Below are 25,268 nucleotides of genomic sequence, written 5' to 3' on the forward strand. Positions count from 1 at the left end.
TTCAGTATCTTCAGGGGTTTGAGAACGAATTCCTTGTTAATACCGAGGCACCATCAGTATTATTATTATATACTTCTCCTCAACATAGAAGTTTACAAAGCAGTTGGCATTAAAAAAAATCAATATATGCTATTGTTCTTTGGAAATGTTAGGTTTAGCAGTCATGCTCCCTGCTTTCGGAGTCAGCGTGCTTACTTCCAATATGCTTCACTCCTATATCTGTAAACAGATACTGCAAACATACCAGTTGTTACCAGTACTCTCCTGTCCCTGTAATGGACCCTGGAACTTCCTATCACTGGGGAAGCGAACCAACACAAGATCCAATTTCTAAAGTTATGATAACCCTATATCAGTGATTTTCAACCTTTTTCGTCTCATGGCACACTGACAAGGTACTAAAATTTTCAAAGCACACCATCAGTTTTTGACAATTGACAAGTCACACCATGCTGTTGGTGGGGGGCTCATATCCCCCAATGGTTCTATTAATAAATGACCCTCCACCAAATTCCTGAGGCACACCTGGGAACCATTTGCGGTGCACCAGTGTGCTACAGCACAGTGGTTGAAAATGGCTGCCCTATATTTTAGCTCTGTAAAACAGCCAAAGGAAAATCTTTTCTCTAATTTGAAAGCAGAAAGTACCCAGGTAGAGTTGCTCTAGTTCTGGTAAACAGGAGACTTTAAGTATAGTCAATTTAACACGGGTGTTCTTTGCTACTGCTTGATTAGAAGTGGATGAAAAAGAAATTAGACACATGCTTCTAAAAGACAATGCATTTAAATAGCCATGTTTAGATGCATAACCACTAAGATAGCTGTGGAACAATGGAAGTGGGGGGTAACACCTCTCTGTTATCAGGTGAGACTCCTACCAAATGCATTTGATGGTGGAATGGGGACATATAAATAAGGCCACGATCCAAAAATTTTCAGTGCATTCCCTAGAGCAGTGGTTCTCACACGTTTAGCACTTTTTAGAATGAGAATCTTCTCAAGACCCACCGGAAGTGATGTCATGACCAGAAGTGACATCATCAAGCAGGAAAATTTTTAGCAATCCTAGGCTAAATCCTACCCACACTTACCCAGGAGCAAGTCCCATTTACTATCATTGTTAAAAGAATATACATAGTAGCTTGTTAAACGTACGGGTCTAACATTTCCTCAAATGTAGTCACATACCATGGTAGCATCAAGTCTAATATAGTAAAAATAAAATACTGAAATGAATGGGGACCCACCTGAAATTGGCTCATGACACACCTAGTGGGTCCCAACCCACAGTTTGAGAAACACTGCCTTAGGGGATTGATGGATCATAACACATTGTATAATATGGCAATTTGTGAAAGAGGGATAACCATTGTGCTGTGTCTCAATTTGTTCTAACATAGCAAAACATGAAAGATATGCTGTCCTCTTAAGGCCAGTATTTTCTAACCATTGCAACAGATGGACTTTTGCAGAGATGTGCAAGAAAGTCTTCTTGAGCAACTTGTAGGGGCTTAACCTACAGGGTGTCGTCCCCCCCCCCCAATATCTCAACTACATTTGGTTTATAACATAGCTGAAATCTATATCATTTTTTGTAGAAAAGTGTCTTGATGCAAAGTCAATTATCTTAAGTTAGGTTTTTCTTAATCAGACAACCTCAAAATCTCCCCACACCATGCCTCACCCCAATACATTATATTATAGTGTAGGTTTATGCCACTTTGGGTGCAATCCTAACCAACTTTCCAGTACTGACATAAGGGTAATGCAACTCCAAGGTAAAGGAACAAACATTGCCTTTCCTTGAGGAGGCCTCCATGACTCCCGGCCCCCCCCCCCAACTGCAGGATGCAACACACGCCCCACTGGCACAGTTATGCCAGTGCCGGAAGGTTGGTTAGGATTGCGCCCTTTGTGTGGGAACGTGTCCTAAGATTAATGGCCAAATCCTAATGGGTGCCACTGCCACTGGAACTAGCATTTGTGCAGTGGTACACACTTCATGTCATCACAAAATGCTTCTGGAAGCATGTGTACCCATGCGCTTCTGGTCTGCCCCTGCAAGTAACAGGGAGGACCCTATGTGCAGAAGCAGCAAAGAGGAGCCACAACACTGGTAAACTGATGGAGTTGGGAGAATGGGGTGGAACAGGGTGAGGGACAGTGGTGTGTTTGAGGTGGGAAAGGGTGGCACCCAGTATGGGCAACTGGCACTGGATAGTTTCCATTCTGGAGAGCCGATAGGCCCCCTTTGTGTCCCCTGACTGGCAGCTAAAGAACTGGCTCAGATCTGAGGAGACCCATTGATAGTCAAGGAGCTCACGGAGGGGCAAAGGGAAATTCCCCTTCAAGCCTCCTGATTGCCCCCCCCCACCATAGCATAGTATTGGGCTGCAAGTTTGACAGTATTTAGGAGTGCTTCTTCTTATCTAATGCCCATTTGCTCACTCCATAAGGTGCCTGATTAAAACAGGTCTCATTTCCTGTCTAGGTCTGCCTGACTGTCAACTAGCTTTCAGCTCCACTTGGGCGTTTAATTTGCATTCAATATGCATTTAATCAACCTATATAGCAAGACTGGTTGCTAAAAATGGAAACTTCTTATGCAGGAATCAAAGCTGAATTCCACAAGGATGCTTAAGAAGCCAAAGAATATGCAAGAATGTTGGTGGATCCTTGCTGGCTTGACCCTGGACCAAAATGTCAATGCTGCAAGAAAGCTGAAAAGAACTACAACATTCAGTGATCCAGGGCCCAATCCTATCCAATTTTCCAGTGCTGGTGCAGTTGTGCCAGTCGGGCGTGCACTGCATCCTGTGGTGAAGGGGCAAATTCGGGGACCTTCTTAAGGTATGGGAACATGTGTTCCCTTACCACCGGGCTGCATTGTGGCTACACCAGAGTTGGAAAGCTGGAAAGGATTGGGCCTTCAGCAATTTCAGAAAGAGCAAGGTGAACTTGAAGCAATTACATGGAATCTGCCTACTTTCATATATCTATGGTCAATTTGGGCTTTTCTGGCAGTTATCTTAAGAGCTTTCACCTCACCAAACACAAATGTGAGAGCAGTGACTGAAACCATAAGGAACTCCTCAACCCCTTTGATGACAGTGCCAACAAGCAACACCTCTTCAAAATCACTTGTAGAAAAGCTGCATCAGATATTTGCTTCCTGAATCCAAGGGAACTGACAAACATTGTCAGGAAATATTTACTGCTGACTGTACAATAGATTCTGAAAGATATGAAAAGCTCGCCTAACAGCAAAGACCACCTACTTTTTCATTAAGAAATGTGAAGATTGAGAAAAAAAATGTTGCTAAAAAAGTCATATAAAGAAAACTAACAGCCCAGTCCTATGCTTCCCTGGGTCTCAGTAGTTACGGGCAGATGCAGTGTTTGGTAACTGCTGCAGACTGACAGACTGGTTAGAAAACTAGATTGTAGGTTAACTCACACTTGATATTCTTATAAATGTACATGTCTAGGTGTAATTATCCCATACCACAATCAAAGGGATCTATACCAGTTCATATCCTCTGTACACTTCTGCCACACAACTGAAGATTCAGCAGGCTGCTGTAATCTATGGCTTTTGGAATAAGGCACCCATGAATCATCCAGTGGTTTTTCTTCCATAATGAAGTGTTTGGTAACCAGTTGATACAAAATATGGTCACCACTAGCTTGAGGAAGACCAAAAGCCTCATATTACTTCAGAGCAGTATTTTAGGGCCAAACAAGATGTTATGTTATGTTAATAATTTGTTTTCTCTTTTTTGGTTTTGATATGACAGCTGTGGAGGGTACATGGATGGGGACCAATCCGTATCAAGCCTCTGGGGAGGGCAAAGGATTAAATTAAAGCCTTCCTTCCTGCACACCATGACCCTGATTTGGATTGGGCTCCATGTGTATATGTATCATGCGTTCATACATCAGAGCTACTTTGCTTAATAAGACTTGCATCTTTTGTATACACTTGCCCTATTCAGGTGTTATTGCAACCATGGACTAGTGTCCATGGTTACAGCCTGAGCAGGAGCATGCTGCTAAGCCCTCCCCCAGCACTGATGCACTCAATAGACCACTTTCCCCAGACACATTTTTTGGAAGATTCAAATGCTAACCCTTGTGATGTGGGATACTATGGGAAGAATTCCTCCCAAGAGAGAACATTTGTCTTCCTTAAAGAAATGGTCCCTGGGAATGCTCTCCCTTCCTCCCTCAGAATGGAGCTACAGGATCTATTGGAGGTGGATGCAGGGCTCGCCAGCACTGCATTCAGGCCTAAGCTGTGGACACTGTCTATGGGTACAATGATTCCTGAAAAGGGCTATATACCAAGGTCCATCTATTGCAGTCATCGAGTTATGTATGTGCTTCATTTTCCCATCATGAGCAAACCAATCATAAACTCTTGGACAATAACATTTGTTTGAAGGAGCTCATTGCATTCCTATGAGCTGGGAGATCTCATGGGACTGTTTATTTCAGTATGCTTGCTATTCCAGATCCACACCAGTGTATCCATGTTCATTAACTACATCACTGTCCTGCAGCTGGAAAAAGTACCCTTCTTTTTGACCATTTCTCCTCAGCCAAATATAAATCAGAACAAATGTTTAATTACTGTGCAGGAATTTACTCACTTGGGATTTGTTCCACTGTTGTTCCACTTGAAAATGCAGTCAAGAATTCAGAGAATGGAGTTGTTCACTGAAGGCATGTCTCAAACAGGTCCCACTCCATCTGTGTCAATTAGCTTGTGGAAGGGCACAATCCTGACCTAGGATTGGGCTGGCACAAGTCCCTTACGCCAGCCCAGGAGAGTAGCAAGCAAGGAAGGAAGGAAGGCTCAGGAGGAAGCTGTGTCAGCGCAAGGCAGGTGGCAGGAGGGAGGCGTTCCTGGGGGTGGGGGGTGGGGAGCTGGAGGCGGGGCTGGGATCCAACACATATGATGCTGGATCCCAATCCCCCGGGAGAACAGAGCGGCTTCAAGCTCAAGAAGTGATGCAAGTCTGAGGAGACCCACAGGGCCCAGCAGCCCTTACCTGGAGGTAAGGGGAAATGATTCCCCTTGTCTCTGGTTGAGTTGTTTATGGCCACTATCCTGCACTGGCTTGCCTGTCCCTTCTGGCTTGCCTGGCCCAGTGCAGGATAGGATTGCATAAGCCTAACACATCACCATGTGAATTCCCTAACAAACTATTACTTGAAGGGGGTGGAAAAGATGTAATCGTGGTTGGAAGGGAAAGAACCTTGTCAATGGTGTGAATAAACAAACCATAAATGAAAGTATCCACAAGGAGCTGCAGACAAAGCCCACACAAGTACATGAAAACCGATAAATGCAGTGTTCATGTTGGACCAGACAAGTTGAAGAGTGGATGAGCTACTGAAGAGGGAGGGAGAACTTCAGCCAAGTTGCCCCTTACAGATACTTTTTGAACTAGGCTACACCTACCACACAGGCAGTTATCTCCTGATTTCCTGGTTGTCTTTTATGAATTGTGTATTCATGTCTTTTTCAGTTGGTTGTATATTTTTTTCCCCTGTTACCACCTATGGGTTTTTAGACTTATTATATTACTGCTGTGCTGGTTTTTAACTATCTAGATTTGAATTTTTTTTAAACCATTTTTATGGTATTTTTTATGTACTAAGTTTTGTAAGCTGCCTTGAGCTTTGGAAAGGCTGTATGTATGTATGGATGGATGCATAAACAAACAAACAAATAAATTTATTGCTGGCTCAGGGCCCAATCCTATCCAAATTTCTAGCATCAATGCAGCTGCAATGAAACCTTGAGGTAAGGGAACAAATGTTCCCCTACCTTGAGGAGGCCTTTGTGACTGTCCTTCCACCACAGGATGCAGTACACACCCTGTTGGCACAGCTGCATCAGCACTGGAAAGTTGGATAGAATTAGGCCCTGTTATCAGACGGTGGCAAATGAGTCTTCACACCCCCCAGCCTAGACCTACTGAGGTCTTTCCCTCTTACATCACCCAAATGTCTGGCATCCAAATTGCTGTCCACCTCCACCTCATGCAGTTGAACCAAAAATGGGATAGGGGTGGGGAAGTAGCTGGAGAAGCCAGATAAAACTTAAGAGAAAGAGCTCTCAGAACTTTTGATTTTCAATCAAAACAAGCTACTCTTTTAAAAGAAGGATACATAAGACGAAGCCCCACTGCTGCGCAATCATCTCGTTTTATTTGAGAATGGAAAATCAGGACAAGAGTTGTTTGAATGTTTACTGGATTTAAGGCATTCCAATGAGTTGTACTTTGCCTCAAGCAGTGTATTGTATTTCACAATGTATTGTGATGAGTGATACATTTTGGAAACCACATACACACACTCACTCTTCTCTGTCCCTGGTAATTCAAGGCAGAAGCATATAGCCACTTACAGCCCAATCCTATCCACACTTTACTGAGAGTAAGCCCCATTGACTCTAATAGGACTTACATCTGAGTAGACATGCATAGGATTGGGCTGCTAAGCTGCAATCCTAAACACATCTAGCTGGGAGTAAGTCCCACTGAACTCAATGGGACTTGCTTCCCAGTACACATGGCTAGGGTTGTAGCACTGTTAGAACCCAATCCTATGCATGGCTACTCAGAAGCAAGTCCCATTAGAGGCAGTGGGGCTCACTCCCAGGTAAGTGTGGCCAGGACTGCAGCCTGAGAGCCCAATCCAATGCATGTCTACTCAGAAGTAAGTCCCATTAGAGTCAATGGGGCTTACTCCCAGGCAAGTGTGCATAGGATAGTGGTCCTAAACACACACAACAGGACCGATCAGCCAGAGTTAAGCTGCCCCGCCAGCCTCTTGCAGCAACAGGCCCAGCAGCACCTGGAACGCGCGCGCGTATCAAGACATCCCCGCCCCCCTCTCGAATCTTGAACTGGGCTGCAGTGAAGAATAGAGGTAGGAAAATACTAGAGTACTTCTCATTGTGTAGAGTGAAAGTTTCCGGGTTCACTTCAGAAGATGGAACTGAAGTGAAAAAACTACCCATTAAAATCACTGGAGAAATTATTATTAAAGCTGCAATCCTATCCACCACTTGTTATCTGGTGTGCTTGTTATCTGGTGTGTTCCCTGGGGCATTTGGTGGGCCGCTGTGAGATACAGGAAGCTGGACTAGATGGGCCTATGGCCTGATCCAGTGGGGCTGTTCTTATGCCTAGGAGTCAGCCCCATTGACTCTAATGGGGCTTACTTCTGAGTAGACATGCATAGGATTGGGTTCCCAGCTACTGAGGGCAGGGACTCTCAGTGGAATCTTATCAGGGGGTGCAAAGTTTCTTTTGGGCCCCTTCCCAAAGAGGGAGGGGGTGAACAGAGTTGGGGTGGCAATGGGGGGGGTAGGCAGGAGGGGGGCAAAATAGGCAGGGGGAAAGTGGCAACAGCCAGAATAGTCTTTGGGGCCCAGGTCTACCAGTCTTCCCAATGCAGAGCTCAGGTCTGCTGCCTGCCTGGCATTGGCAGCCAGATACAGTAATACAGAAAACCAAGCACACTCCTAAGTCTCCCTAAAGCTATCAAATATAGAGAATCATTGCAGGATATTAGTAGCATTGTATTCAGCCTCACACTTGAACCGGAAAGTGCCCTCTTTACTCTTTTGGCGACCTCTGTACACCAAAATCAACTTCTACAGCAGCTGCAGTCCCACAGCTGTGTTACTGAACTCCTCTACTCTCCTTCATGGTAAGCAGCACCACAAGCCAAAGAGTTACTGTAGCAGATCAGTTTCCTCCCAAATATAGCTTCCTCCAGGTCCTACTTAACCCATTTCTGCCCAGCCCACAGGTGTAAACGTTTGGTCCCTGTTGCATAAATTCAACATTGGGCAGAAATTGTTAAAGGAATGTATACATTCCTGGGCCTGGTGCGTATGACTTGTGGCAGTAGTTGCTGTCAGGTGCCCACAGTAACAGCCGCAGCATCCCACATGGGCAGTGAGTCTGGGTGAGATTGGAAAATGTAAGATCCCAGGAAATTTCTAGGCCTCCTCCTCCTCCTTTGGCTCCTGGGCCCCCTTACTTCCAGGTAAGTGTGGATACAATTGCAGCCTTAGAGTGCAATCCTATGCATGTCTACTCAGAAGTAAGTTCCATTAGAGTCAATGGGGCTTACTCCCAGGTAAGTGTGGATAGGAGTGCGGCCTTAGAGTGCAATCCTATGCATGTCTACTCAGAAGTAAGTTCCATTAGAGTCAATGGGGCTTACTCCCAGGTAAGTGTGGATAGGATGGCAGCCTTAGAGTGCAATCCTATGCATGTCTACTCAGAAGTAAGTTCCATTAGAGTCAATGGGGCTTACTCCCAGGTAAGTGTGGATAGGAGTGCGGCCTTAGAGTGCAATCCTATGCATGTCTACTCAGAAGTAAGTTCCATTAGAGTCAATGGGGCTTACTCCCAGGTAAGTGTGGATAGGATGGCAGCCTTAGAGTGCAATCCTATGCATGTCTACTCAGAAGTAAGTTCCATTAGAGTCAGTGGGGCTTACTCCCAGGTAAGTGTGGATAGGTTTGTCGCCTCAGCAAGCACAGAATGGCTTTTTGTTTGTGGTGATGTGGAGAGGGAGGGAAGAAGACATGCCTGTTTCCCAAACACACTAAGGCTACAATCCTATCTACACTTACCTGGTAGTAAGCCTAATTTACTATAATGGTACTTACTTTTGAGTAGACTTGCATAGGATTGTACTGTAAAAACCTTAAATTCTCCACTGTTTTCCATAAGAAATTCTCCCAGTCACCCCAAATAAGAAAAGTGTAACGCACCCGGAAGTGGACAAGAGCATGCGATTCTAGCTGCTTATTGAACAAAAGTCTATGCTGAGCAGCGGAGGAGGAGAAAGGCAGGTCTGATTGGAGCCAAAGTCGCGAACTGGCGCATGCGCAGCGCGTCTTGCGGGGGATTTGCCCGTTGCTCGGCCGATACGGGCTGCTGGCATCCGGGGCTTTTTGTGTGTCCCGGCTCGGCCTGGCGAGGAGAGGCAGCCGAGGAGGGCCGTGGCTGGGCGGGGGGGACGCGCAGGGAGCGCCTGGCCCCCTCCCTTGGGCTGCTGGGGGAGGACGCGGCGGTGAGTGGGAGCCGAGTCTGGGGAGGCGGGCGGGGCCGCCGGGGGCGGCTGAGGCGTGGGGCCTGGGCGGACGAGGAACGTGGACGCGGGGAGGGAGGCTGGCGGGGAGTGGAAGGGTGTGAAGGGGCGTTGCGGGCGAGCCAGCCAGCCAGCCAGCCGGCGAGGTGGGGCTCAGGCAGCTGCAGGGGTGGCGCGCTGCCAGCGGGCACCGAGCGGGGTGCCTCTGCACCCTTAGCCCCCCAGGAGTCGTCTCCCTTCCCTCTCTGGGCAGTGCTGTCGCCCCCTCTTCTTTCTGCGCCCAGCAGCGCATGCACAGCAGCTCCGTCAGAGGCCCTGGTGTGAGAACAAAAGCAGCAGTGGAAGTGGAAGGCGAGGCTGGAGCCTCTTCCTGAGGCTGGCGGAAGATCCCAGGGACCTGGCAGGCTCCACCAGGAGACACTTGCTGCTGGCTCTACAGGAGACTCCAAGGACATGAACAGCAAAGACCACCCGTGTCTTCATTGAAGAGGAAGAAACAGTTGCTGGAGAAGTCATATAAATCTGACTCACAGCCCGGTCCTGCGCTTCCCTGGCTCTTGGCAGTCGGGCAGATGTCTGGTGCGAGGAAAGCAAGCCAAGCTATCCTGAAGTCACTGCACAGTACTCTGGCAATGCAGTGCACAAGGAATGTTTCCAAGGACTTCCTCAGTCATAAGTTAATGCGTCCCTAACAAAATTGGGCTATTGGCATTAGGAAAGCCTGCTTAAATGCTTAGTCTAACTCAGACTAAATCTGAGTTACACTTAGACTAAATGCTTAGTCTAACTCAGACTAGACTAAGGTCCCAATCCTTTCCAATTTTCCAGTGCCGGTGCAACTGTGCCAATGGGGTGTATGCTGCATCCTGTGGTGGGGAGGCAGTCAAAGGCTTCCTCAAGGTATAGGAACATTTGTTTCCTTACCTTGGGGCTGCATTGTAGCTGCACCAGTGCTGGAAAGTTAGCTAGGATTGGGCCCTAAATGCTTAGTCTAATTCAGACTAAATGCTTAGTGTAACTCAACTTTTTTTCCTTCATATGCATGCTCCTTGTTTTGTCCACACTCGCTAACATGAACAAATGTTTACTATCTTGGTTTGCTAAGTAACAGGAAGCATGAGGAATGAGCGAAATAAGTAGTGCAGCTGTTCCCAAACTGTGAGCTGGGGCTCCCTGGGAAGCCACCGAAACCAGCCAGGGGAGCCATGGAATCCTCAGAAAAAACTCACCACCCTATGCAATGTATAGGATTGTAGCACTAATGGGGAGCCATGGCCCAGTAGGTCAAGGGAGCAGCCAGTCAAAAAGCCTTGGAACCACTGAACTAGAGGAATGTTCCTATATTCATACAGTAAAATATACGTTCTGTAGTACCTGTTCTTTGGGTGCTCTTAAACCGTTCTTGCCCAACGTTGCATGTATGCAACAGGGATAAAATGTGTACACCTGTGGGCTGGGCAAATTAATGCAACTGTGCCATGGGGAATCTGTAACTTCTGTTTTAATCATTTAATATAGAGTATTAAAACAAAACAACCCACCATTAGATATGAATAGTCAATGTAATTGATCATTGATACATCTAATGAAAGTAGCCAATTTATTTGGCAGATGTCATAGCTCAGTTTCAACATACAGTATTGCAAAATGCTACAATGCATACAATAGTAAGTATAAATGCATACATACCACCCACCCATGTTGCTGGGTCTCTTCCTCTGGCCTAGTGAATAAAGGAAGCAGGTAGGAGTGAATGTGCCAGATATATAGGCTTTCATGCTTCCATTAATGAGTTTTGCAAACCCCTTCTGTCTGTGCCTTTGATGAGGCAAAAGGGATAGTTTGTACATTTAGGGCGCAATCCTAACCCTTTATGTCAGTGCTTTCCAGCACTGACATAAGGGCAATGCAGCTCTGAGGTAAGGGAACAAACATTCCCTTATTTTGAGGAGGTCTTAGTGAGTGATCCCAATTCTATGCTTGGGATCATTAGGAAGGGTATTGAGAACAAAACGGTTAGTATTATAATGCCGTTGTACAAATCGATGGTAAGGCCACACCTGGAGTATTGTGTCCAGTTCTGGTCGCCGCATCTCAAAAAAGACATAGTGGAAATGGAAAAGGTGCAAAAGAGAGCGACTAAGATGATTACGGGGCTGGGGCACCTTCCTTATGAGGAAAGGCTACGGCGTTTGGGCCTCTTCAGCCTAGAAAAGAGACGCTTGAGGGGGGACATGATTGAGACATACAAAATTATGCAGGGGATGGACAGAGTGGATAGGGAGATGCTCTTTACGCTCTCACATAATACCAGAACCAGGGGACATCCACTAAAATTGAGTGTTGGGCGGGTTAGGACAGACAAAAGAAAATATTTCTTTACTCAGCGCGTGGTCGGTCTGTGGAACTCCTTGCCACAGGATGTGGTGCTGGCGTCTAGCCTAGACGCCTTTAAAAGGGGATTGGACGAGTTTCTGGAGGAAAAATCCATTATGGGGTACAAGCCATGATGTGTATGCGCAACCTCCTGATTATAGGAATGGGTTAAGTCAGAATGCCAGATGTAGGGGAGGGCACCAGGATGAGGTCTCTTGTTATCTGGTGTGCTCCCTGGGGCATTTGGTGGGCCGCTGTGAGATACAGGAAGCTGGACTAGATGGGCCTATGGCCTGATCCAGTGGGGCTGTTCTTATGTTCTTATGTTCTTATGAGTGACATCCAACTGCAGGATGCAGTACATGTCCCATTGGCACCACTGTGCAAGTGCTGGAAAGCACTGACATAAGGGGTTAGGATTGTGCCCTTAGTCAACCTATGGAATTCCATGGAGTTTTCTGCCTTGAAGAATCAATCATTTTATATTCATTCAAGATCTTTATAATAGAGCAGGGGTGCCCAAACCCTGGCCCTGGGGCCACATGCGGCCCTCGAGGCCTCTCAATGCGGCCCTCAGGGAGCCCCCATCCTTCAATGAGCCACTGGCCCTCCAGAGATTTGTTGTAGCCCACACTGGCCCAACACAACTGTTCTCAGAGTGAAGGCCTTTTTGACCTTTTTGCGTGAGCTGTGGGATTAGGGCTTCCTCCTCTGCTTGCTGTTTCACGTCTGTGATGCAGTAGTGGCAGCAAAGAAAAGGCCAGCCTTGCTTTGTGCAAAGCCTTTTATAGGCCTTGAGCTGTTGCAAGACCTTCATTCATTCATATAAGTTCATCTTTAATATATTCATTTATCTAAACTTACGGAAATTTATTCAAATTTTAAATGTAAATTAATTCTTTTCCTGGCCCCAGACGCAGTGTCAGAGAGATGATGTTGCCCTCCTGCCAAAAACTTTGGACACCCCTGTAATAGAGCTAAAGGCTTTTGCACTATATGTATATAGCTGTTTTTAGGAACAGCCTGTGCTTTGTCATGAGTCAGTGTGGTGTTGGACTTGGATTAGGGAAGCCTAGATTCAAATCTTTCTGTAGCCACAAAACTCACTAATAGCTTTGTAATAGCTCACAAGCCTGTGAGGGTCAATTCAGAATTAAGCCACACTGAGTTCAATGGAATTTATTCCTAAGTATTATAGGATTGCAAAGTAACCTTCAGCTAAGTCATTCTCTCAATGTAACATACTTCACAAGAGATGTTGCAAGGTTAAAATGTGATAGCCTATGTGTGTCATATTGACCTTCTTGCAGAAACAGCATGTCCAATTTTGATAAATATATGTGTATGGGATCCAGAGCGGCTTGTGCTTGGGACAGTGGTGATTTTACTTTTGGGCAGTGTCTCCTTGTGTTTCTTTGGGTGTTATACTGGAGAGCCCCTGAATTTGGCAGAAGGCTGCTTTGTTGGCTGCAGGGGACTGCTGTTGGAAGGAGACAAAAAGACCTGCATCATGTAAAATAGTTGTGATCCTGGCCTATATATTTTAGGTAGTGGTTTCCTTTGAGGTTTCAAAAAAAATGCTTATTTCCCAAGTATGTATTCATATCTGCTGCAGCAGTGTTTCTCAAACTGTGGGTCAGGACCCACTAGATGGGCCCCATTCATTTCAATAATTTATTTTTAATATTTTGGACTTGGTGCTACCATGGTATGTGACTGCATTTGGCGAAATGTTACAGACCTGTACTTTTAACAAGCTACTATGTACATTCTTTTAACAATGATAGTAAATGGGGCTTACTCCTGGGTAAGTGTAGTAGGATTGCAGCCTAGGATTGCTACAAATTTTCCTGCTTGATGATGTCACTTGCAGTCATGACATCACTTCTGGTGGGTCCTGACAGATTCTTGTTTTAAAAAGTGGGTCCAGTTCTAAATTTGTGAGAACCACTGTGCTACAGAGTAATAAAGTGGACTTGACTTCAAAGTCACTTCTCACTTTTTCAGATACATGCATCAGTCTAGAAATTTCTGCTGGATTTTAGGTTATTTCTAGTTCGGATCCAATAATTTTCTAGCCATGACCCATACTGAATATTTTTATGCCTGGCACTTTTTTTCATTGTTTGAATCTTTGTGATGAGTGACAACTTGAAGCTGCTGCTCAGATCTGTGTGGTAATTCCTGTGTTTCAGGTCTCAATCAAAAAGCATTGTAGAGCAAGCATGACATTGGAGCTAAACTGTAAGGTTAGTCAAATGACCTGAAAACTTTTTTCTGAGTCTTTGATTCTGCAATCTTCAATAAACTTTGCATCTTTCCCCTGCTCCTAATATGAGAAAATGCCTCTAAGATATGTAATTTACAACTTGCAAAGAATTCAGAAGTTATTTGATGGAATATATTAATGTATTAGTGCCCTTGAGAAAATTTGTTTCATTATGATGATACATCCAGGACATTAGTGGCAGAACTCTGACCTTTAATCACATTTTCATGGAAATTATGCTTGCAAAATTTGAGGTAGTTTTTCAGAATGCCTATTACTGTGACAAATTGTTTCCTCCTCTTAAAGAGCAAGCATTTGAGGTAACAATAAAAAGTGCAAAAAATTTTATAGGGCATGACCAGATGAAAACATCTGTTAGGAAAACTTGTGTAAAGTTCTGCGTTCTTGGTTAAAATTAAATCGGATTTACTATCATTAACTTTTTCATGTATAGCCAACTTTAATCTGTTAGCTATACACAGGTTTCATCATTGCAACTTGTGGAAAATGAATGTTGTTGGAACAGATATCAGAGGGAAAACAAACTATGAAAGAATCTGATGGACAGGAAAGGTAAACAATTTTTAATGGTGTGTATTTGGATATGGCATCAAATGTCCTATTTTCTGTTAGGAAAGTTATAGTTTGCAGTTCTGAAAACATACCTTAGCTTGAGCTCCAGTCTTGGATTATTTTTCACTTGGGGTTGTTCATTTTATATACCAGTAATGCAAGAGAACATATATTGCTTTATTGTCCCTTAGAAATACTCACACTGTTATGTTATAAAACCCCTTTAGTGGTGGTCTTGTGACAGAGTAGATGAATTCCATTAGCACTTCCTATGCTTAACCAGTGAATATTGGCAAGGTTTAGGGCTTTGTCTGCCAAATTTGTATTTCTATTGACTGACCAGCTAGCTTGAGCCTGCCAGGAACTATTGCCCTTAACAGACAATTTTTGTCAGACCACTTGACAGTAAACTGTAGATTATGAGGCAGTGTCTGTGTTCTGGGTTAGTGGAATTTTCAGACTGGCAAAAAAGCTTTGGATTTGTCTTTCTTAATTTGGGGCATGCAAATATGCATGTTTTAGTGAGTTGGTTGGTTGTCTAATGTTGGTTGTCTGCAGTGTATTTTAAAAGCCTTCACTTGCATTGGATCACTCTTGGTAGTTTACTTTCCCTTTGAAAATTAGTTTGAATGTGGTTCTCATTAGTAAGGCTTGGGCTACAGCTAGCTATGTCTTATATTCAGAAATCTGTGAAGACATTTGGAAATAATAATTTAGCTTGCTAAATTGTATTGGCCTTAAATTGTTGGCTTGACAGGCCTAGTAAATGTGTCATCTTGTAGAAAAGGTTTTATGTGTTTCCTAATACCATTGAAATTTGCTGTTCTCAACACTTGTATTAGTACTTGTCAATTTTGGAAATAGTGAGTGGTGCAAGAAATTTGCCATCTTTCCAGTTTTAAGCTTTTTGACATTTGGCAGTAGCATCAGTGGTGTTCTTAAATAGACAGAATTCGGGTGTTATGTTGCCAGCCATTTTCTTGCTTTTGATTAACTAAGTTCAGGGGCGTATCTATGATAAAATGGGGGGGGGGTTTGGAGGCTTAGTTCACACCCTGACTTATCCTGAGCATGATGGGTATGAAATAATTGCCCTATAGTCCCTCTTCCTGCAGAGAGCAAAGAAGCAACCTAGTTCCCCTCCTGCTTTAAGAGTAAGCACCATTCCTATTCATCTTTCCCAGCAGATAGGTTTGCCAGCATGCCTGAACTTTACAGGCCTAGGCAGAATTCTCCTTTCTTGGATGGTTTTCAGAATTGGAAGACGTAAATCCAGAAAAACAAATTCGTGCTGAGCTGTCTTTGCAGCTAAGGCTGATAGGAGCACTGTCAAAGTGGTAGCTTTATTTGTTGTGTAATGCAAATGTATGCCGAGGACTATGAATAGGAATCAACCTTTTAATAAGTGCGTAGAGAAGGCAGGCACCATTTTTAAAGGTTCATTTACAGGTTATAAATATGCATTCAGCTCTGCTGCACTGGTAGGCTTAGAGACCAAATCCCTCTCTTCAGCTGAATGACTGGCTGGTTTCTGATCCATTTTGGATGGCCTCTAGTTGTAGCAGTGTCCATGGGGCTGGCACTGGTTCCCAGAAAATCAGGTTGAAAGCACATTACTGATTTCATTGTCTACATAGTTAGTCCCTTGACAGGAAACTGAGAGATCATTTCTTTCATAAAATAAGGATAGTCTAGTCATATTTAAGGATATCTGGCCTGTAAAGTTTTTTAATTTGGGTAAGGAACTCTGAGCATTTTCAGAGGCACTTGATCCAAGGCTATCCGCAGATGACCGGAATAAGAGTTTGCTGCTCTTCCTCCTCATTTTTGCAAAGGCAGTGCTATGGGTTGGAGAGGTGAATGGAGAAGTTGGCACCCAAAGTAACTCTAGTAGCTATTTGCTACTGTCAGAAGTGATAATCTGAAAGGTTGTGCGAATGCCAGGACACTTCCCACTGAGTCTGTTAATTTCTGCTGCCATAATTTGCAAGTTTAACTTGCTCTTCTAGATCCCTTTCCACCTCCAATAAATTGTCCCATCCATCAGGCCTGAATGTCAGGGAAAAGGATTCTAACCTAGCATCTCATGTGGAAGCCTTCTTCAAGCTGAGAAAATATAATGTGCAAGCACTTAAAAAAAATCGTGGTTAGGACTATGCAGCTTGTGCAGCTGCCCATTTGAATTTCTTCCCGTTTCTAGCAGAAATGCAGCAATATTTCATTGTGGTTCTTGAATTTTCCTTTTAAAGTAACTTTTTGCATAGTTGAGCCTGAAATATATTTTATGAAGATTCCATGACCTGTTGTGCAAGCTGAATGAATGAAGTAATAGGCTCTGTAGCGTAGTTTGAAGAAATTAAAGCAGTTGTTTGTAAAATGTCTGCAGTATAGCAAGGAATGTATGAATTCCCAACTATTTGGGAATGCAATTCTGAAAGTCTGGATTTTGTTCCATGCTATGCAATCATTTTCAGTTTCTTATTGTTGCCCCTGACTAAAACGGAAAACAAACTTACCTTTGTTAGCTTTGGAATATTCTTTTGGGATAGTATGGAGGAGTTTAGTTCTTACTTTTATGTATCACTTAACTTTTTTTTCCAACAAAGGCCAAGCACCACCATATTAAGGAATTATTCTTCTTTGATAAGATAGAGTACTACTGTGGGCTTGTAATAGATTCCCCTTATTTAGTGGAAAGTAATTACGCACAGAATTGTGGCCTTTGACTAAATCTATTTTCACCTCACTCTATCGCCTCCAAATCACATATGAGCCTGGGACCTGGAAGCCATACAATTTATGCTGGCCTACTCTGGATGTAACCTTGCAGAACTAGAACTGCACCAATCACAGTTTACTTTGTGGCCAGCTGCTGTATGATTCATAAGTAATTGAGAATTGTGGGAGCCTCATAGCCTATATCTGCGGTTTTCAAACTCTCCGGGAGTTTGAAACCTGCAGTAAGACTTTGCAGGGGCAGAGGGAGGCAGCGGGGGCAGGGGGAAGGCAGTGACATGATCCCCAGGATCGTGTCGCTCAGGGGGCTGCAGGGACTGGGATGCACTCGCCAGTCCCTGCAGCAGCTGTCCCTGTGTGCGGGGAGCCCTGTGCGAGTGCCTGCAGAGCACCCCAGGTCAGGAAAAGGGAGAGTGGAGCGATCTGCTCTGCCTCCAAGCGCGATCGCCCCACTCTCCCTTTCCCTGACCTGGGGAGCCCTGCAGGCGTTCGTGCAGGTCTCCCCACACACAGGGATGGCTGCTGCAGGGACTGGCGAGTGCATCCCAGTCCCTGCAGCCCCGTCAGAAGGGAAAGCGGAATGATTGTGGTCCGCTTCCGGTTTTGTGGAGCAGGGCGCGATCGCTCTGCTTTCACTTTTCCTGACCTGGGGACGAAGGTTGTGCAGGGCTCCCCGCACCCCTGGGAGGCTGCAGGAGGCTTGGGCAAGTGCACCCAAGCCCCTGCAGCCCCCCTGAGTGGCGCAATCCTGTGGATCGCGCAGCTGCCTTCCCCCTGTCTCTTGGGTGCCCCCACCCCTTAAGGGGGCAGAGGGCAGGACCCACAGGCTGGGGCATCGCAATGCCCCAGTTTGAATACCACTGGCCTATGTGGAAGTGAGGGAAGTTGCATCACACTGCAGTAGTGAATCACACTACAATCCTATGCAGTGAAGTCAGTGGGATCCATTTGTGTGTCAGTGTATTTAGGAACAAGATGTGGATATATAGCACAGGTGATTAAGATAGACTAGTGGCCAGTAATAGAATAAGGGCTGACTGTTATAAAGAGTAGCAGTCAAATATGCATGAAGTCATAAAGGCATGGTGGGTTGAGTAGTCTGAATGAAGTAGCATGGCAGATGTCTTTGGGGGTCAGTCTTCTGAGTATATATGGTATCTGTAATTTTTAGAGATAGGCAGTCAGACTTGATATCATTAGGGTGTGATGGGCATCAACAGCACACAGTCTGTGAAATTTGAGAACAGTGGTGTGTGTAGTCCACAAATATGCTTTTAACCTTTTGCATTACTATATCCCCTTTAACATGACAACTGAAGTATAATCTCACACTGCAATGCACCTGTTGCTGTGTCTAGCTAAATGTACTACAAGTGTCAGGGTAGTCCTAAGCAATAGCTTTTCCCACTTATTGAAACTGCTTCTAAATTTTGACACAGAAAATCATATCTATGAATTAAAAATATCAGTATATTTTTCTGTGAATAGTACAATATTGCTTAGGTTTTTTTTGCAAGTTTAATTAATGAGCACTTACATTGGATTAGAGGCTTTTATCATTCAGAGCTATTGGAGGAGTAAATGGAAATGTGGCTTAAAGCATGGGTATGGTGCAGAATAGACAGGGCTGTAAGAGACTGCCTTCCCTCAAGACTCGACAAAGCAGTAGTTATAGATAGGCAAGGGCAACAAAGGAGAAGGAAATATAAGCAAGCTGGTGGGGGGAGGGAAATGTGCAAGTTGGGAATGGAGACATTGAGAAAGTGCCAGTTTCACAGAAAGAAGAGAGCTGGGTACTGTTGAGGGAAGCATTCCCTGATCATGACTTTGTGCAATGATCTATAGAGTAGAACAGATGAAGAGTTTGAAGCCCATGCTATTTGGCTGTCTCCTGTTCAGTGAGCACTGTAACGACTGCTGGGCTGTGGTCAGGTAGATACTGTCTTCTCCAGGCAATAGGAAAATTGCTCCAACCTTAGGTCTCTCTACCCTTATCTTTTCTGCTAGCAGGGCTGTACCTTCTTGTAAGAGGCTTCTATCACCTAGACCAGTGGCTCTCAAACTTCCAAAGTCGTTGCGGGGAGAGCTGGGAAGGCAGCAGGGTTGGCATGCACTTACCACTCTCTGGAGCACCCTCCTGGGGGATCGGGGAGCCTTGCATGACCCTCCACAGGGCTTCCTGAGCTTTAGAAACCAAAAAATGGAGTGACAGTGCCCCACCTCCAGTTTGCAATTGCAAACCAGCATATGCCAGGTTAGCAGAGGCTGATGACTGAATCTGTTTGCATTAACCTAGCACCTCCAGACAGATATTGTGCTTATAATAGCTGCCTTTTCCAAGATGGCAGCTGTTTTTTGCAGCAGTCAGTAGGGAAATCACAGCGCTCTCAAGTACAGCATATGTGTGGAAGTGCCCGTTTGCTGAAATAGTGCCTCCATACAAATGAACCAGTAGTCCTACATTCTTCAGAAGTATGCATGGGCTGGAGGATTGTCATATGCAGGCACAACCAACCTTCCTGCAGAGGGTCCTGTTATGTGTGAATAGGCCATTAGAGTAAGTTGACATACTCCTTTTAATCAAGACGTACTACTTTGAGAAACAATCAGTTGTTGCTATTATTATTGTTGTTGTTAACAGTATTTATATACCGCTTTTCAACAAAAAGTTCACAAAGCAGTTTACAGAGAAAATCAAATAACTAATGGCTCCCTGTCCCGTATGGGCTCACTATCTAAAAAGATGCAAAAGAACACCAGCAGACAGCACTAGAAAAGACACTGCTGGGGTGAGGAGGGCCAGTTACTCTCCCTCTACTAAGGGCGCAATCCTAACCCCTTGTGTCAGTGCTTTCCAGCACCAACATAAGGGCAGCACAGGTCTGAGGTCAGGGAACAAACATTCCCTTACTTTGAGGAGGCCTCCGTGAGTGACACCCAACTGCAGGATGCAGCACAGGTCCCGTTGACACTGCTGTGCTGGTGCTGGAAAGCACTGATATAAGGAGTTAGAATTGCACCCTAAATAAAAGAAGAGCACTTGGAAAAAGTGCCTCTTACCCAGTTAGCAGGGGTTAAATAGATTCCAAAATATATTCCACCTGGCATTTGAGTGCTCTTTTGATTCTTCTCTGATTGCCAAATCTGTATACTGAGGCATATATTCTCGGCGCTAGTACCACAATTACACCTCTTAATTTAAATAAAATAATGGTTGTCCAGACTATCTTCTGATGAGTGAGTGCAGATGCATCAGGTATAGCATGTTGCTAGCTTTCTTCAGGTAGCTGCTGGATCTGTGCGCCCCCCATATATAGCAGTACATCTCTTGGAAGTAGCAGCTTTTTGAGAAGCAAATAGGGAAGTACCTAATTTTCTGTTGATTAGTGCCACAAACCTAATGGATCAAAATTGTACTCCAGAGTAGACTAGGGGTTTTGACTTGCCAGAGTTTATCAGAAGCCAAAGATATTTGGCAGTTTCTGTAGCAGGAGGGGAAGTGACTTTGTTATTGACATCCTTTTTCTTTGTTTAAGGCTTGCTTTTTGCCAGCTGCCTATTGTCTGTCTGTACTTGTTGAGTATTCTTCAGGGATTTTATGAGGTCTTATCAACATGTTGCCACAGCACACTAGTTCCGTTTGTCATCATTACTTTTTGTTTTAAAAAAGATTTGCAGTTGGATCTTGTTAGTAGTATAAAAAGAGCCATTTGTTACTTTGGTTTTAGAAGATGTCGTTTGTCCCTAGCAATGTGCTGATGCTTGGCATTTGTTCTGAAGTACATCTTCATCCTGCTTGTCTGAGTTGGAGTCTGTTGCTCTGGGTCTGACATAAGGAAACTGAATTAAAGCATGTAACATGAATGACAGCAAAACACTGGCTTTTTACTTTTTTTATTATGCACAATTATATATTGTATTCTGTTATTATACAGCAACTCCATTGTGCAGTGACTAATTTTCATCAGGTATTTAATGTAATATCATCATGTATTGCATGTAACCTTTCTAATTGGTGTTGATTTTCTGAATTCCTATCTTGTTTTCCCTCGCCTCCTATGATTAGATTTAGTTATTCTTAATAAGGATCATCACACTTTTCAGCCAACCTGTCTGTATCAAATTTAAAGTAAACTTGGTCTCAAGTCTTTTAAAAATATCCGAAATATATTGCCATTCACTCTGGTGATATTGAATCTCGGGGGAGGAAAGGATTTTGGCTCAAGGGATGTCCATTTTGTGTACTACTGACATGACAAAATTGTTTGAAAAGCTCATTCTTTTTGCTATGTAGTGGCTACAATTTAATAGCCAGTACATGTATGGTATAAATATAGTTTTAAAAGATGTGATTATCCTAGCCTTGTTAAAGTATGATGGTATCTGCTAATAGATTGTACTTATTTTTTTTGCCAGACTAACTTAGAAGAATCTTTTTCTTGGATTTGAAATAACAACCAGAAGGGAAACAGTTAGGAAACTGCTGCTGTGCCGAAGAATCTGCAGTTTTGTTCTTAAAAACTGCTTGAAGACTTGTCAAATGACGTCAATGGCCAGTCTTTTCTCTTTTACTAGCCCAGCTGTAAAGCGACTCTTGGGCTGGAAACAAGGAGATGAAGAAGAAAAATGGGCAGAAAAAGCAGTTGATGCTTTGGTTAAAAAACTGAAAAAGAAAAAAGGTGCTATGGAGGAGTTGGAGAAAGCACTAAGCAGTCCTGGACAACCTAGTAAATGCGTTACTATTCCTCGTTCACTAGATGGGAGACTTCAAGTATCTCATCGCAAAGGCCTTCCCCATGTTATTTATTGCCGTGTGTGGCGTTGGCCTGATCTTCAGAGTCATCATGAGCTAAAGCCATTGGACATTTGTGAATTTCCTTTTGGATCAAAACAGAAGGAAGTCTGTATCAATCCGTATCATTATAAAAGGGTAGAAAGCCCAGGTATGTTTCAGTATGATTATAATATTGCCTTCACTTACCCCAGCATATTCAGCCTAATTTGGTGATTTACAGAGAAGATGATCTAATTAAAATAGGAAGAATCAGACTGAATCTGACTTGGGTACACATTCTTTTTACCCCTAGTAAAATCTTCTATTGTGAGCATTGGGGCCAGTATCTTCCTTGGATTGCTTTCCTCTGTTGTATTCTGTGCTGTTTGAGACAGGAATTTTGATATTGTTGTCTCCCAACAGTATCTGTGCTTTAAACATATAACTTCTTTTTCAGCCTTGTGAAACTGCATTAGGACCCAATCCTATCCAACTTTCCAGCACCGGTGCAGCCGCAATGCAGCACCAAGGTGAGGAGACAAACTTTCCCTTACCTTGAGGAGGCCTCTGTGATTGCCTTCCCACCACAGGATGCAGCACACGCCCCATTGGCGCAGCAACACAGGCACTGGAGAATTGGATAGGATTGGGCCCTTAATTATTGTAGTGCAATTCCCTTGGGCAGCATAATGTGCTTTTTTTTGTTTAACCTTAAGCATTCAGATATGGTTTCCAGTCCCATCATTTTAAATGCACCTTTTTACCATAAACTGTTACGTTGTACACAGCTGTATTTTTCAAACTGAGAAGTGCAGTGGGGTACCAAGACAGGTGTACCTTAACTTTTGGTCCTCCTCTGTATTTAAAAAAAACTTGTAACTATATAGTAATAATCTTCAGGGCATTTTTAGTGATACTGTTTTCTTATTTTTCAGTTCTACCTCCAGTCTTAGTGCCAAGGCATAGTGAATTCAACCCACAGCACAGTCTTTTGGTTCAGTTCAGAAACCTAAGTCACAATGAACCACACATGCCACACAATGCTACATTTCCAGATTCGTTCCAGCAGCCCAACAGCACTCCATTTCCCATTTCTCCAAACAGTCCTTATCCACCTTCTCCAGTCAGCAGTACCTATCCAAATTCTCCAGCTAGTTCCGGACCATCTAGTCCATTTCAGCTACCAGGTAAGGGCTATCCATGTGTGACGATATTGGAAAAGTGCAACTTCTAGCCAGATGGAGTTAAAATTGCATTTACTGTATATTTGTAATAAACATGACTGCATATTGCTTGAAGCTTTGGGAACAGTATTATTACTGTAGTTCTAACAAGTGTTTAAAAATCCAATTTTTATTTATGACAGTCCACTGTACACGCTTTGGATTTGGGAATGTAATATGACAGAAGATACAAATGAAGATTTAAACAAACCATAAGCTATTTTGCTTCATGATTAAATAACATGTTCCATTTAACATGCTTGCCTGATAAACTTAGGACGCAGTCCTAATCAACTTTCCAGCATTGGCATAGTGGGGCATATGCTGCATCCTACAGTTGGGGGGCAGTGACGAAGGCCCCCTCAAGGTAAGGCAATGTTTGTTTCGGAGTTGCATTACCCTTGCTTCGGTGCTGGAAAATTGGTTAGGATTGCGCCCTTAGTGTTTCTTCACTCGATAGCATCAAGGTGGGGCGATCTGGATCAGGACCATAATATGGGGAGGGATTAATCCTTTGCCTGTGTCACAGTCCTGATCCAGATTGAGTTCAGCTGTTGCTCTTAAGTAAAGAATAAACATGTTGGGACCAAGCAGTTTCTCAGTATAACATGGAGTTTGGCCCTAAAGATTTTTAATTTGAACTGTGACAATACAGCAGACACTTGTCTTCAGTAAAAGGCACTTAATTACATGGAACTCGGTGAGTGTAGAAGTGACTAAGCCTTGGAAGATTTGGATAGGGAAAAGAAGATATTTTGAGGTTCTACATCTAGGACGAAAGTGAGTGCATGAAAGCTGAAAAATGAGTGTAAGATTGTCTGAATTGATCAGCTCAGGAAACAAAAATTAGAAAATACACTTTCTTGGAGCAGATTATTGGTAATCATAGCAAGAACTATAAGGTGAGAACTTTTATGTGGAATAATCTAGCTTCTGATGTAGCAGTTCTACTGAAACTAAATAACATGACTGAGGAAAGATGAAGACTGAGGAAAAGTGAAGTAGATATGATTGGTGATTTCCATCAGAAATGAGTGGTGTGACTGCTGAGAATTAAAAGGAATGGTGTTTGAGAGACAGAAGGAAACAGCTGAATGGTACCAAGGAATAAATTTCATTGAGAGACAACAGGCTGAATGTATCATAGAAAGGAAGTTGCCCCAGCCATTTTCAACCACTGTGCCGTGGCACACTGGTGTGCCGCAAGTGGTCCACAGGTGTGCCACAGGTATTTGGGGGAAGGTCATTTATTAGTAGGGCCAATGGGAGATGTGAGCCTCCCCCCCCCACTGGCAGCATGGTGTGCCTTGTCAATTGTCAAAAACCTGGTGGTGTGCCTTGACCATTTTAGTGCCTAGTCAGTGTGCCCTGAGATGGAAAAGGTTGAAAATCACTACTGTATTCAATGAATTTTGTGCAATAGCTGCTTGATACTTTTCTAAATTGCATTGGTCCCCTGCCCAGTGTGATTTAGTGAATTGTGAACCTACTATTGCATCAAACTCACTGAATACTAATAATTTGACTAGCTTGACTCTTGGTTGTTTGAGACCAGCATTGAATTTGAAAGCACTTTCCTCCAGTAGATACAGTGTTCTAGAAGTTAACACTATAGTAAAGTAACTATAATGTGTGAAGATAGCAGAATTCTTGATCAGAGAGGATGTTGGAGGCTACTAGAATTTTTTTGTTTTACTGATTTTTGATATAAAGGTGTTCCCTGGTATCCACAGGGGTTCTGTTCCTGAACACCCTGCAGTTATGTGAAACTGTAGGTATCAGTGAACACCCCCCCCCAAGGTGAGAGGTGCTCAGCTAACTTCCAGAGGGTCTTCTGAACCTAGCAGAGGCTATGTGCATGCACCCATGGCCTCTGCCTGGTTCGGAATGACTGTTAGGGAGAGGAAAAAAATCACTTCTGGTTTTACAGAAAAGTAGGAAGTGACTTTTCCCCCCTAATAGTCATTCTGAGCTTGGCAGATGCCATGAGTGGATGTGCGTGGCCTCTGCTGGGCTCAGAAGACTGTCCAGAGGTGGGGGAGCAGAATGGGGGTATCTGCATGGGGGTGCTCTGTGGACCCAATCCGTGGATAAGTGAAACCATAGATATGGGGGTCACCCAGTACTAAGAACATCAAGTATATGAAAATAAGCAAGAGTCAACTACCTCACATTCAGCAAATATACAGCA

At 43.9% G+C, this 25,268-nt stretch overlaps 1 protein-coding gene across 4 annotated transcripts in view; it reads left to right on the plus strand.

Annotated features, from left to right (window-relative positions):
- The first annotated feature begins 8,988 nt into the window (after positions 1 to 8,988).
- The window catches only part of SMAD5 (SMAD family member 5), a 337,601-nt gene continuing 321,321 nt past the window's right edge, over positions 8,989 to 25,268 (plus strand). For 2 of the 4 annotated variants that reach the window (XR_010793735.1, XM_066614390.1), the window contains exons 1-4: positions 8,989 to 9,108; positions 13,698 to 13,751; positions 21,497 to 22,023; positions 22,790 to 23,041. Coding sequence is in view for 3 of the 4 variants with exons in the window: in XM_066614390.1 (XP_066470487.1) it covers positions 21,621 to 22,023; positions 22,790 to 23,041 (655 nt within the window). In the remaining variant the exon portion in view is untranslated. Of the gene's footprint in view, positions 9,109 to 9,746; positions 9,803 to 13,697; positions 13,752 to 21,496; positions 22,024 to 22,789; positions 23,042 to 25,268 lie in introns of those variants that run through there. The other 2 variants (XM_066614391.1, XM_066614392.1) reach the window with 2 other exon arrangements.

The sequence above is a fragment of the Tiliqua scincoides genome, chromosome 2 (genome assembly GCF_035046505.1).
Source record: "Tiliqua scincoides isolate rTilSci1 chromosome 2, rTilSci1.hap2, whole genome shotgun sequence".
In the NCBI taxonomy this organism is placed as follows: domain Eukaryota; kingdom Metazoa; phylum Chordata; class Lepidosauria; order Squamata; family Scincidae; genus Tiliqua; species Tiliqua scincoides.